At 37.0% G+C, this 14,568-nt stretch overlaps 1 protein-coding gene across 1 annotated transcript in view; it reads right to left on the reverse strand.

The window, feature by feature from the left end:
- Window positions 1-2,739: 2,739 nt before the first annotated feature.
- cc2d2a (coiled-coil and C2 domain containing 2A) overlaps window positions 2,740-14,568 on the reverse strand; it is a 32,007-nt gene continuing 20,178 nt past the window's right edge. Inside the window, exons 18-38 of the mRNA XM_016531513.1 lie at window positions 14,283-14,460; window positions 14,039-14,192; window positions 13,870-13,943; window positions 13,525-13,610; window positions 13,296-13,434; window positions 12,782-12,985; window positions 12,187-12,279; window positions 10,729-10,820; window positions 10,346-10,360; window positions 8,842-9,009; window positions 8,657-8,762; window positions 8,465-8,574; window positions 7,016-7,112; window positions 6,825-6,923; window positions 6,403-6,579; window positions 6,046-6,060; window positions 4,586-4,789; window positions 4,416-4,505; window positions 4,218-4,331; window positions 3,998-4,048; window positions 2,740-3,101 (exon numbers count right to left, since the gene is read on the reverse strand). Coding sequence (XP_016386999.1) covers window positions 2,913-3,101; window positions 3,998-4,048; window positions 4,218-4,331; window positions 4,416-4,505; window positions 4,586-4,789; window positions 6,046-6,060; window positions 6,403-6,579; window positions 6,825-6,923; window positions 7,016-7,112; window positions 8,465-8,574; window positions 8,657-8,762; window positions 8,842-9,009; window positions 10,346-10,360; window positions 10,729-10,820; window positions 12,187-12,279; window positions 12,782-12,985; window positions 13,296-13,434; window positions 13,525-13,610; window positions 13,870-13,943; window positions 14,039-14,192; window positions 14,283-14,460 — 2,455 coding nt within the window. The 3' untranslated portion in view covers window positions 2,740-2,912. The remainder of the gene's footprint in view (window positions 3,102-3,997; window positions 4,049-4,217; window positions 4,332-4,415; window positions 4,506-4,585; window positions 4,790-6,045; window positions 6,061-6,402; window positions 6,580-6,824; window positions 6,924-7,015; window positions 7,113-8,464; window positions 8,575-8,656; window positions 8,763-8,841; window positions 9,010-10,345; window positions 10,361-10,728; window positions 10,821-12,186; window positions 12,280-12,781; window positions 12,986-13,295; window positions 13,435-13,524; window positions 13,611-13,869; window positions 13,944-14,038; window positions 14,193-14,282; window positions 14,461-14,568) is intronic.

Consider the following 14,568-nt stretch of genomic DNA (forward strand, 5'->3'; position numbering starts at 1 on the left):
AAAATACTGACATCAAAATATATGTATATACTATATATTGTAGTATATATACATTTTGAATGTCATTAATTAAGTCTATATTGTGAAATATTATTTCACTTTTTTGTTTTAATTTATTTAGAAATGTAATTTTTTTTTTCTGTGATCAAAGCTGAATTTTCAGCATTATTACTCCAGTCTTCAGTGTCGCACGATACTTCAGAATTCATTCTAATCTGCTGACTTGCCGATACAATTCAAAAACAATTGTCAAAAACAAATCTTATTATTATCAATGTTGAAAACAGTTTTGCAGCTTCATATTTTTTCAGGACACTATGATACTTTTTTTTTGAAGATTCATTAATGAATCGAAAAAATGCATAAACCCCATTTATTTGAAACAGAATTGTTTTTGTAACCATGTAAAAGTCTTTACTGTCACATTAGATACATTGTATGCATCCTTGCTGAATAAAAGTATAACAAAAATCCATTAAAAAAAAAAGAAAAAAAAATACTGACATCAAAATATATGTATATACTATATATTGTAGTATATATACATTTTGAATGTCATTAATGACAGATTTTCTGCAACTTGCATGGAGAAATCGTACAATGTTTTTACAATGTAAGTGATATTATGCATGGAACAGAGTGGTTATTTCATCCATCTGTGTGTGACGTTTAAAAGCTCCGACCTCACCACCATTTTTGGTTGTGCAGCTTTAACCAATGATCATGCTTTCATTTATTTCTGTAATCGTTCCTCTCAACATGAAGGTGGGTCATGTGTGTGGTGTTTGATAGCCTGATCTGATACAGCTGTGATCTGCGGCCATGGCCTTTAGCAAGTTAAACAGTTTTGAGCCGATAAATTAAACCCATATGATCAAGAGGAGCCATCTAGTGGTCATTTACTAATAACTGCAATGCAATGCTTGATTTCACAACAAGTCTATCTTTGCATGCTGTTGTGCTTTTATTTGTAGGGGGATAGAGAACGTTACCAAAGCAGCACACAGCTCTACAAAAGGTCAGTTCTGATTCAAAAACAGGTCACATTCACCACTTCAAAGAGCTCCTATCATAAGGAATCAAATGTGCCCTGATCATCTGAGAGTAAAGAGCTCATTGTGCTATGAAAACACTGCAACTTTCTCAACATTTCCTCCTCAGGGAAAAAAAAACAACTTGTTCTGAATTTTCAAAACTTCTGAGATCAGAGACATGGATTTATAAACAACACATATTATTCACTGAGGTAATACAGAGGAAGCAGGACAGATGCAATTATTTCTAAGCAACACATGAAAATATGGAGCCAGATCGGCCTCAAAAATAATACATTTATAAAACAAAATTCATAAATGCACAGCACAATTTACATTTACAAAATCCGATTTGTAAATTCAAAACACAATTCATAAATACAGGGTATGTGCAACTTTGGTGTATAAGACAGCAGACTAACCGGGTAGCTGTATTTTGTGCGAACGATATAAATCATAATGTGATTTTGTAGAAATTGTAATCAGGTGCTAAAAAAAAGAGTACCCATTAAAATGTCTTTACATCAAGGTCCCGATCATAGAAACAATGCACACAGTACAAGCGCAACGTTGAGCTTCTTGAGTCTGTTCAGTAAAGAGTGTTTTGATTGTACACAAGTCTCAACACAAGACTCAAACCAAACAGAGCCTATAACTGCTGACAGATCCGCTTCAGTCTGTCTGAGCCGGACAAATACATCAGTCACAGAGCGATAACATCTCTGCAGTGCTGAAGTCTCTCTACAGAACTACAGTTTCACATGCTTATATTGTGTATTGTTTTCACATTTCAACATTTAAATGTGCTTCAATAATCAACTGGTTCAATTTAGTAGCGTGCTCGAAATAATGTCAAGTAAATATTAAGGTGATTTTTTTTTAACCTCCGTATCAAAAGAAAACAAAAACATTGTTTTTCCTAAAAATTAAGCACATTCCACTCAATAATGCATCTGGATATATTGCTGAGCAGTTTTAACAATGATGCTCCTGCACTTGATTGCACTTTATTCAGCAAGGATGCATTATATTGATCAAAATTGTCAGTAAAGACATCAATAATGTTGCAAAAGATTTTAAATAAATGCTGTTCTCGTGAATTCTCCATTCATCAAAGAATCCTGAAAAAAGTATCAGTTTCCTCAAAAATTATGAAGCGGCACAGCTGTTTTCAACATTGATAATAAACAGAAATATTTCTTGAGCAGCATATCAGAATGATTTCTGAAGGATCATGTGACTCTGAAGACAGAGTTAATTAATATTACACAATATTATTGGTTTTACTGTATTTTAGATCAAATAAATGCAGACTTGGGGAGCAGAAGAAACTTTTAACAAAAACATAAAAACAAATTATTCCAAACTTTCACTCAAGATCTCATTATACAGTAAAAACTTTTGTTACGGGGAAAAATAAGCAAAAATGAATAATACTGTAAATATATATATATATATATATATATATTTTTTTTTTTCATATTATAAAATCATGAACATGAACACTAATTTTGGTGTGTTTTGTGAGATTCAATCTAAAAGACTGGTACAAAAAAAATAATAATTATGAACTTAGCAGTCTTGTGTAATTAAAATGTTTTAAAAATATTTCAAGCATCTCGATTCAGTACAACCATGAACAATATACAGAGTAAGAGTATAAAAGCTGTAAATTCACACTTATGAATAACATTCTAGACTGAGTTTCTTTAAAAAAAAAAAATAAGACAACTACTAGTAGTAGAGGTAGTGTTAAAACACACTGACAGGCACAGGAGCTCTACAAAATCGAAAATCTATTTAAAATATGACATTTTCATTTCCTATGAAGCATATCAAGAAGTCTTTTCCCTGTTGCTGGTGGTGTTCTGCTGTGATCTAGCGTGCACTGACCAGGGAGGCGATGTAGACCCAAACGGAGAGCACGTTACCGGGGTACGGGTGCACGTAGACCGCCAGGGCAAACTCTACATTTGGGGCTTCGACCTTATGAACCCCTGTGCTGTGAACGGCTTCAATGATTGGCCGAATCTCTGAGAAAGGAAGGTGCAGGGGAAACCCAGATATCTGAAACAGATCAGTGAGAAAACAACAACATTAAAGGGGCGATTCACTGTGCTGACAATAAAACTTGGACGCCTATGCAGTAAAAAGGCTTTTTTTTTTATTTTTATCTGTGCTACATTACAAGAGAACAAGGGCTGTAGAGTTTCCCTTTGGAAAACTATACTGCACCGGGCTCAATCCGACTTCCAGCTGGAAGTACGTTCTGTTGTTTTAACATATAACCTGGTAGATCTGGGTGCAGGTAACATGGGAAAAGAGCACACATTGTTCATTTACATATTCTACTGACATTGCAACAACACAAAGATGCTTGAAAATTGGCTAAATCATTCTTTACCGTCTCACTGAGCATGTGTGGCCCTCACGCGGACCTATAAACAGCCATATTAGCTGACATTTGTGCTGCATGTAAGGCTATTAGTAGGGTTGGGTACACATTTGAACCGGTACGGTACCGGTATCGGTACCTGAATTTCGGTGCTAGTACCCAACGGTAACTTTTTTCGGTACTTTACTCTCTGTGTAATTACAAAAACATTTATTTCAGTGAAAAAATTAAGTCCAAAAGTCTCAATTTCAACATTTTGAACAATAGGGCCCAACAAACTTTTTCTTTCTTTCCTTTTCAGAAATTCTTGTTTTAATTTTTCTGAAAGTCAAATGAAGGCATTAAACATTTATTTTAAATCAAATGAAAATTAAACCCTTTTATTTTTTGGCAAACAAACTGATAGGCTAATAATTGTATTATTTTCAGAAATCTTCTGTAGCATTATAAAAGTCTTTATTGCCACTTTTTAAGTTTTTCTCTTTTTTTAATCTTTAAAAATTGGCGGTTTATCAGTTTCCACAAAAATATGAAGCGGCACAGCTGTTTTCAACAGTGACAATAATCAGAAATTCAGATAGTGGTTCTGCTCATACGTCAAAACGTACGCTGTAGGGCCCTAAAACAATGACACAAACCCATGCAGGCTCCATACAAAAATACAGTGTTTTCACATCCATCTCGAATGATTTCCATTGATGTGTTTCCATGATCTCACCAACAGAGATTTGTGATTTGCCACCCTCAGTTTTATTGATGTGTGATTGGCTAAGAGGCTTGTCACTCACCTCAGGAATGGCGACGCCTATGATAAGCCACGCCCCTTTCCCCATCGACAGGAAGTAGTTACAGAGTAACACAGCATGCTCCTCCTCATCTCCAGCTAGCAACGTTAGGAATTGCTAAAACAGCATAAATCAGACAAAAAAAAGTGTATATATCTCACAGAACAGAAACAAACAAGAGAGACGTCCAGGTTTACTCACATCGCACGTGCTCCATAAGTCACAAACCCCAGCGAAAGACACGCTGTCTGGAAGAAAAGGAACGAGCGACACATATCGCGCAACCAACTCCTGAGGAGAGACCGAAGGAGAGGATGAGCAGAAGACAACACACACAGATGAGCTGGTGTCTGAAGAGTGTGTGTACGGACCGCGGTCTCCTGAGGGCCGTTCGGGAAAGCGTCTAGCAGCTCCTGCGGAGGGGTCAGAGGCCGTATGAAGCGTGTGACGAAGACGGCTTTGCCGTTGATGTCGATGACGGTAGTGAGACAGGGCCGGTCGGGGAAACGCCCACTCGCCTCCTTCTCAAACACTTCACTCGCTATCAACAAACGCTCACCTTCCTGAGAGTCGAACTGAGAGGAGAGAGAGGTCAGAGGTCATGAAACAGTGATTTTACACTGAAGTTTCCCTTACTGTATATTAATAAATTGAGCTGTTCAAAAGTTTGGGCTCAGTAAGATTTTTTTTTTTTTTTTTATGTATTTGAAAGAAGACCAAAGTTGCATTTATTTGATCAAAATACAATAAAAACAGTAATACTGTGAAATATTTTTTTACAGTTTAAATAGCTGTTTTCTGTGTGAATATATAGTAAAATGTAATTTATTGCTGTGATCAAAGCTGAATTTTCAGCATCATTACTCCAGTCTTAAGTGTCACATGATCCTTCAGAAATCATTATAATATGCTGATTTGCTGCTCAACAAACATTCATTATTATTATTAACATTTGTATGAAAACGGTGTAGTTGTGGGACAACGGTTCTTGGTTACCGTCAGCAGATTTTTCTCCATGTAAACAGTCTTTTTTTGTAACTTTATACATATCTTTACTGTGACTTTTGATCAATTTAATGCACCCTTGCAAAATAAAAGTATTTCTGTCTTTCTCTCTTTCTTTCTTAAAAAAAAATAAATAATAATAATTAATTAACTGACCCCAAACCTTTGAATGGAAATGTATAAACAGTAAATTGGACATGGAGAGATATTAAACCTGATCTAAACAAAACTCCACTAAACAGACAATACTTACAGGAATGTCTCGGGTTAAGCTACATGTAATACAAGTTAAGCTGTACGATGCTCACAGATGCTGTCGATTACCACAGAAAATCCTTTTGACTCTTTTCTCCATTTGTGAAAACAAACAACCATCATGTTTACAGTAATACAATCACTTACAGTTGAAGTCTGTGGGGCAAGACATTCTGGCCAGACAATAGAAATGAGCATCTTGTGTATTTGTTAAAGCACTTTTAGTCATTATTCCACATCAAATGTTTTATATTTAAGCTATGAAGTGTTTTATACTGTCCTTGTAGAGGTGGGACAACGGTTCTTGGTTACCGTCAGCAGATTTTTCTCCATGTAAACAGTCTCTTTCTTGCATCCTTTCTGCAGATCATGCGAAAATCCCCCAGTTTACTGGCTTTAGTAAAGGTTAGTAATCAATTGTATCACACTGGTATGATGTTAACGCATAAAGGTTTGAGCATTTTGGTGATACTTTGAGAACAGTGTGCATTTCAATGTTTATGTTAGTACAACGCTTTTCCCCATAGACTTCCACTGTAAATAAACATGATTCAGACTCCAAATATGTTACCTTTACTTCCTTCATCTATTAAAAGCAGTCAAAAAGAGAGACAGAGAGGAAAAATCAATATTGAACAAAAAATAATAAAATTCCTATTTTTATGAACATAAAAACTGAGTGCTGTCAAACGATTGATTAATCGCGATTAATCGCATCCAAAATAAAAGTTTTTGTTTACATGGTGTTTATATACACATAATAAATAGTACATAACATAATACATAACACAGTACACACATATACTATGTAAACAAAAACTTTTATTTTGGATGCGATTAATCGCGATTAATCACTTCAAAGCACTATAAAAAATATTTTTTTGTCATCACATAACACTTGATAATGAAGCAGATTTTTCTGCTGTACCTTTTCTCTGATGGTGTCTCCAGGAACCAGCTGGGGTTCAATAGTGATGAAGAGGCTGAGGAAGGTTCCTTCACTCCGGCTGCGGACGGCGTCATATCCACCTTCACTGCCCAAACTGCGCTCCTTACTGTATCCCAGCAGCACTGGAGGAGTGGACACCTTAAACGTCCCATCAATCTAAACATAATGTACAGATCATATAATAGAGACAGATCACAATCAATCAAACCTGAATAGTTTCAGCTTTACTGATTACAAAATAAATAAATAAATAATAATCAAATTGAAAAGAGATATATTCCGTCAACCTATCAGAGGGGAGCAGGATTATTTTAGAGCATATTTCCATTATACACGAACACTTGTACACAAGTAGAAACTGTCATGTGCTCTGTATGAAGTGTTGGTGTTTGGTGTCTTGCCCGAGACTGCAGGTAGATGGTGCTGAAGGGGATCTTGATGGAGCCGAGCCAGTGCCGCTCTATACGGGTGTGAATAGTGTTCCCTCTCTCCCGCTCATCCTGATGGAGTTCAGACAGACAGGTCAGCATCACATCGGGAAGCTTAAAATGACTCTGGGAATGATCCGTAAGCACATCAGAATGTTTCTCACCTCCACTACATCATAGAGGACCTCATCGAAGATGTTGATGAAGACCTCATCTCTGACCGACTGCAGACTGGTGGAGCTGTAGTCTCCGTTTGGAGCACTGAGATAAAGGGGAAGCCGTTGATTCACACCATGCAATACTGAAACTCAATGTGATAACACTAACATTTCCTACCAAGACAGCATTTCAAGGTATCATAGGCACACTCCTAACATGAGGGCTGTTCTAAAAGTTAGACAGGAACATTATGCTGTCTTTTAAGACGTGTAATTTTTTGGCCTAATTGTAATGCAGTATCACATCACAGAATACACTATGACAAGCTCAATGAAAAAAAAAAACTGCCATTTTTCAACAGAAATAAATACATACTATTATTTATGTAAATTTATTTTAAAAAAAAATCTTAATGCTTTATTCCATACTGAAAAACAAAATTACAATTCATCAAGATAAATAATATATATTTTTATTTTTAATAAAATATTCATGCTTCATTCAACATTCTTATTCTTATTCAATACTAGAAAATATCAAGAAAAATAAAAATGAAAGAAATTATAATTTATCAAGATCAATAATAAACATCATTAATGTAAATTTATTAAAATTTTGTTTTTTTGCTTCAACAATTGAGCACATCAAGAAAAAAATGAAAATGATATTTTGTCTAAAGAAATAATATATATTATTGATTCATTCATATCCAATACTGGAGAATATTAAAGGGGTCATATGATGCGATTTCAAGTTTTCCTTTCTCTTTGGAGTGTTACAAGCTATAATGATCTTTAAAAAAGCATCATATGACCCCTTTAAGAATAAAAAACTAGAAGTATAAAAGTATTCAATATTATACCTTTTTACTTTTAAAATATTGATGCATTATTCAATACTGGAGTATAATAAAGAAAAAACAAATACCCCCATTTACCCATGTACCTTTTTTTTTTTTTGCTTATCCACCTTATTGCTAAACGTGGAAGTAAGCCTATGGGCAAGACTTCCGGTTCATTAGCCGCTATAGAGAAATAACAAGAATAACAATGTGCAGTAAACGGTACAACTGTTTGCATTACAAACCAGTGTGTTCATAATTAAGATTATACACTCAAATAAGATGGTAAGACACCAATTTGCAGTATCAAGCAGCAAAACGAGTGGTTTTGTACAGCTAAATATAGCTGGAAGCGAATGAGACCGGAAACAAGACCCATACAATTTACAAATGGCCCCGCCCATTTTTACAGGAAGAATAAGGTGGATAAGAGTGCCATTAGTTTAACTCGGAGTCACTGCCTTTGTAGAGCATTTAATATGAGCTACTTATGAGGTTCTGTTTCAGTTTGGAGACTGCCTTTGAAGACAGCAAGACTTCACTCGGTTCAGGAATAGAGCTGTAGTGAAGTTATACTGGCTTTTCATGTCAGTGCTGTAGGTTTTAGTCTGACCTGAATGGCAGAACAATCTCCTCGTTCCAGCAGGGGTTTGGACCGTCAGCGGTAGACGTCTGCAGCACTGATCGCTGGAAAGACACCTCCACAAACGGCCTGATCAGAGGCTACAGTACACACACAGTACATGAATACATACAGTTACAGTCAAATAATATTCAGGTAAAGGTACAGGTGTGGTGCTGTTACCTGTCCGAAGGGCCACTCACTGCCCTGCTGGGGTGTATGGGACGACACAGGAGCTGTAAACGGCTCTGCGAATGATCGCCCAGACTTAGCCGACACAGGGGGTTTGCTGAAAATACAACAGAGAATGAGTGATTGTTTAGTGTCTTCTTATTGGTCAGCTTTTATGGAAGTGCAGAAACAGGTACCTGGCGTAAGGTCTGCGGATGGGGATGTCGTATCCTCTGATGATGTTGACCAGGAGTTTGATGTCTCCATCTGAGAGGTTCTGAGCCGTCACCTTCTTCCTCTCCTTCCTGCGAGGCTTCAGGGGCCGTTTGGGCTCGGCCAGTTTGAACAGGTTCCAGCCTAACAGCCTGAAAGAGCGTCAGCTGAGAGTCAGTGGAGATACCCCATAACACACTGCGGTATTAGTGAGGGATCTGAGTTAATGTTCAACGTGAACAATAGACACTGAGACAGGACTTCATCAGCCTCACATAAAGTGCACTGGTTTTAAGTCTCTATTTCTATCCTGAACACAAAACACATATCAATTATTGATGTTGAACAGGTTCCTGATGGACAGTCAGTCAGTACATTAGTGATGGAGAGTCATCGGTGACTCTTTCTGTAGGTGACGTCATTATACCAGTAGATGGCGACTCTTTATGAGTGAGTCAACTGAATCATTCACTCAAAAAACTGATTCATTCTGGAAGTGACTGGGTCTCATTCAATAACTGTGCATATGCACGAATGTGTACGTACCGTCTGAGTACAACGATTTTCATGAACATATCATGATTAATCAGTTTACGTACTGAGAGTAACAAAAGGCTATAAAGGAGAGGTTATGGAACCTCTTATATGGAGATAGTCTCTGTATTTTATGCAAATCCGTGTGTTTTATGCAAATTACTAACCTGGGGCAAATGTTTTTATGATTTCCTGTGTGTAAATATAAACAATCTACATATTTACTGATTAATGAGACCCACTATTTTTATGAGTGAGTCATTGAATCATGCACTTAACTTACTTGTTTGAAAAAACTGATTCATTCAGGAATGAATCACCACTGACTGCTCTAAATTTGTTTGGAATTTCTTTTGTTGGTGGAACCAAGTAACTGGCAATATTGTGCTTAAAATGCAAGTTACTCAATATTAACTTTTTGTTTGCTGAACTGCTGTATAAAAGCAATACACTCACGATCATGCTGTTGCTTTGAATATCACTATGGCTGTGAAAGCTAAAGTGGAGAAGATTATCTTTCAGTCTGTTCCTCACACAATTTTTTATTATTTTATAATGTTTTAGACTATTTTTGTTGCATTTGGGGTTTGACAGCCCCTGGTCAATGTATAATTTAACTGCATGGAAAAGAGCAGCATGAACATTCAGCTAAACGTCTCCTTTAGTCTTCCACAAAGGAAAGGAAGTTTTATGGGTTTGGAATAACATGAGTGTGAGTAAATAAATACATAATTGCTCTAAACATTCACTATGAGTACTCACCAGCAGATCAAACACACAACCACTCTCTGAGTGTGTGATCTCCACATTAACACACACACACACACATACTTTACACTGACTAACTCTACAGAGAATGGCACCTCATGAACACACAGATCTGAGGGGAGGAACACAAGAAAAATAAAGGAATACGGGAGACTGAAAACAGAACAGAAAGTCCTCAGAACATACCCACCACCTGGACCACTGAATATACAAACGTACAGGAGAAAGAAAAAAAAAGAGAGAAATAAAAGACAGGAACTGTCAAATAAACATCATTTTATACCGATTCAAGATTAAACAAAGCCTCTTGTTCTCTGCAGTTTGTGCACAATCCAGTCATTAAAGACTGCTGATGGCATAAACTGCAATCAAACATGCTAATCTTCAATAGAACCATCATCAAATGTAATGAACTGGATTTAGCTTCACACAAAAAGTCAGCATGTGTACCAGACCATATCTGAATATGACATCTAGAAGTGGGTGGACTGTTAAAGATGAGTCTGCCTTCAGAAAGCCTCTATTTAAAGTCAGCAGTAGTGAATTAGATCAACAGTAGAGCTGTTTACCCGATGCTGGGGACCTCGTCCTCCGAAACCACGTCGGACAGGATGAAATGATGCTTCGCTATGAGGAAACGATTAATAACTGACTCCCGCACCTGAGACAGAGAGACAAACCTTTGCTGCAGCCTATACATACCACGCTTATCGTATATATAACACACATAACTGTTCACTGCTTTTATATCATTAAAACATAAAGATAAAGAAAGATAAAGATATTTAGGGTCAGTAAGGCTTTTGTTTAACATAAATTAATACTTTTATTCAGCAAGGACGCATCAAATTGGCCAAAAGTGACAGTAGGCAATAATCTTACAAAAGATGTATTCTTTAAAATACCGTATTGTCCCGAATATAAGACGATATTTTTTTTCTTGGAAATACATCTGCTTTTGAACTTTCATCAAATAATCCTGGAAAAAACATGTTTCAAGATTTCCACAAAGATATTAAACTGCACAGCTGATATTAATAATCAGAAATGTTTGTTGAGCAGCAAATCAGCATATTAGAATGATTTCTGAAGGATCATGCGACACTAAAGACTGGAGAAATGATGCTGAAAATACAGCTTTGTATCACAGGAATAAATGACATTTTACAATATATTAAAATAGTAGGGATGCACGATATTGGATTTTTGCCGACATTCGATATGCCGATATTTTTCAACTCATTTTGGCCGATAGCCGATGCTGATACCGATATATTTCCTTTTGTTTGGAAACAACACCAAGTCTCTCCTGTGCAGAAATTATAAGCAAAATATTTTTTAATTTTGGTTAGTTTTTAACAATAACTTATTTGTTAGAATTAAATAAACAATAATAAAGTTATTTTATAATTACAGTACATTGAAAATTTGAAAATAACTATAAATAAACTATATATCAATCGCTGCATTTTTATTTCAGAAAGATGCAGTATTAACCTTAACATTTTATTTTAAGATTTAACATTTGTAGATGGTCTAAAGCAAAAGAGTTGTAAAAATTCTGAAAATATTTTAGAGATCATAATTTGTTTAAAAATATATAACATATTACACATTAATGAATAAATCAGTATACATATATAATTATTAATTTGCAAGTGTCATGTTTATGATTTTTTATTTATTTGTGTAAACTATAGCTTGACCTTTAAATCAAAATATACTCATGATTTTATGACATCAATTACGGCTCTATTTAATCAGAAACACAGTCTAAATGTTATTTGTGTTTAGTTGTGTGTTTAATTTAATTTCATTAGAAGTAGGCCAACAGCGCTCCCTACGGAATTAAAACTCCTTACCGAATGGGCATTAGGACCCGGGGGAGGCTGCCGCTGCACGTGCTATTACTGTTTACTTAAGAGACTTCTTTCAAAAACATTTTAAAAATCTTATAGATTCCAAACTTTTGAACAATAGTGCAAGTAAGGAAATTATTCCACAGCTAAATTTCACTCATCACTCACTCTTTGCAGATATTTGGCCACAAGGGCTCGATGTGCATCAATGTGTTCTTTGGTATCAATAATCTCGCCCTCCTTTAGTCTCTTCTCATAATCCTGAAACAAGATTATTACACAAAACAGCTGTTTATTCTTACACATATTTAATTCATATAAGAACTACTTACAGGTACATACTTCCTAAAAAGATAAAACCATTGTTATGGCAACTTTAATATTTGTATTGCCTTGGGTAATGTGCATGCATGTTGTAACCGAAAACAAAGGAAAATAAACTGTTAATCGGAAGGACGAATGACTGGACTGCTTGTACTGCTTGTTGTTACTAACCCCCCCGAAGTGTGGAAGTCAAGTTTAGAGTTGTAGGCTTCTACAACTATTATTACAAATGTCACGAATGTCATGCACAGACATCTGCTCGACACTAGGTGGTGCTACAATAAATTATAAGAATTAATTTTTTCAGTCTTGCAGTGTAATTTTTGGCTCCTGTCTGGACAGTCTATTTTTATTTATTTATTTTGAAGTCTTTGGCGATTTATCCAGTCTGGACAATCTTAGGACACAGAAAGATTTCACCGAGGTTAAGTGAGATTACCTGGAACACTTTTTCAGATATTTCCCGCTCCATGGACGGGACGCATTTAAAGTGACGGAACTCTGGCACCTCCTGACTCCGCAGCCTCAGGAGACGGAAGCGACGGCAACGATGCAGCTCCTCATCGGTTAGGAAATTAAACTCCTCCTGAAGCTGCTCCAGGCGGAAATATTCAGGCACCGCCACATCTCCACCACTCACCACCTACAGAGACAATAAGACATCAAAACAAACACAGCGCTCCTGAATACTAGACTCCTATTGGTTTTCTCTACTGTGGTGTTGAGCAGTCAAATACTTTTTTTTTTATAATGACTAAACTGCATGTTTCATTTATTTAACTAAATGTTGAAAAGAATCTTCAAGCTCATTGGCAGATGCCTTTCTAGATATGCTAGAGGCGCAGAGTAGTTTGATGATGTAAAGACAATATTAAACAATTATTATGGAGGTACATTATTCATGACATTTGTCTGGTGAAAAGCTGTATAGAGAATTTTGGGGATGTATGTACCGAGAGTAGTTGCATGATGGAAGCATTGCTGGGGTCATTGGGGTCGAGGCGAGACTCAGCCGCCCACTTCCCCAATTTCTTCATGTCATTCAGCCCAGATGCTCCAATACATGCTATAGCGTCCATCTGCCTGAGACCACTGAAGAGAGAGAAAACAGTGCATCTTATCCAGCACAACTCTGAAAATAATGCGCTAATGGACGGCTGGATCTCAATTTGGCTCTCTGACCTGTACATACCCCCTCCAGGCTGACTGGACGGGGGAGCGAGGGGGACGTCATCTTCCCCTACAGCCCATGACACGCAGCAGGAGAGCTTCCCTGACAATATAAGAACTACTTACAGGTACATACTTCCTAAAAAGATAAAACCATTGTTATGGCAACTTTAATATTTTGTTTCCATTTTGTATTGCCTTGGGTAATGTGCGTGCATGTTGTAACCGAAAACAAAGGAAAATAAACTGTTAATCGGAAGGACGAATGACTGGACTGCTTGTACTGCTTGTTGTTACTAACCCCCCCGAAGTGTGGAAGTCAAGTTTAGAGTCATCTTCCCCTACAGCCCATGACACGCAGCAGGAGAGCTTCCCTGACGTCAACAGGGTCTGCGTGTTAGTGCCGTCGGCCTCGAAAGAGAACGGAACACCTACCACAAACAAGATATAAAACAACCTGCATCCTTTCCCTTCATGACTCATGACGGTGACACATCTGTTTAGGAAGGTTTAAAGAGATGTTTACCACTGCCGACCCCCTCATGGTTGAACGTGACTCTTTGGTTGCTGCTAAACTCCATCTCCTCAAACGGTGCACTGCCGGTCAGGATGGAAGATTCTGGAACCGGCACACACACCTCAGCCAGCAGGGAGGAGGACGAGCCGACACTCTCAAACACCTGCGAGACAACATCCAGAACGTTTCAGACACAAGCAGACAAACAGCAATGCATTTGTGTGAATGCACACACAACCCAACCCAGCCGTACCTGCAGTTTGATGCTTTCTGGCCAGTTCACTATCTTGAGGTTGAAGATCTGACCAAAGTGAACTCTGAAATCCATGTTGAGGGTTCGACTGTCTGTTCTGGAAACTTCTTTATCGTTGTACAGGACCTTGATGAAGAGGGCACGTTTGGCCACATCCTCTCTACGAGCAAACTCGGCACTAGAAAAGACCAACAAAAACTACATTTTTAAATTTCTGGAGAAAATGTGAATGTTTATGCAGGCAAAAGTCAGGGTGTTTACAGGGAGTTGATATGTGTGTGTGTAT

The sequence above is a fragment of the Sinocyclocheilus rhinocerous genome, unplaced genomic scaffold, assembly GCF_001515625.1.
Source record: "Sinocyclocheilus rhinocerous isolate Xijiao unplaced genomic scaffold, SAMN03320098_v1.1 scaffold664, whole genome shotgun sequence".
Classification (NCBI taxonomy): domain Eukaryota; kingdom Metazoa; phylum Chordata; class Actinopteri; order Cypriniformes; family Cyprinidae; genus Sinocyclocheilus; species Sinocyclocheilus rhinocerous.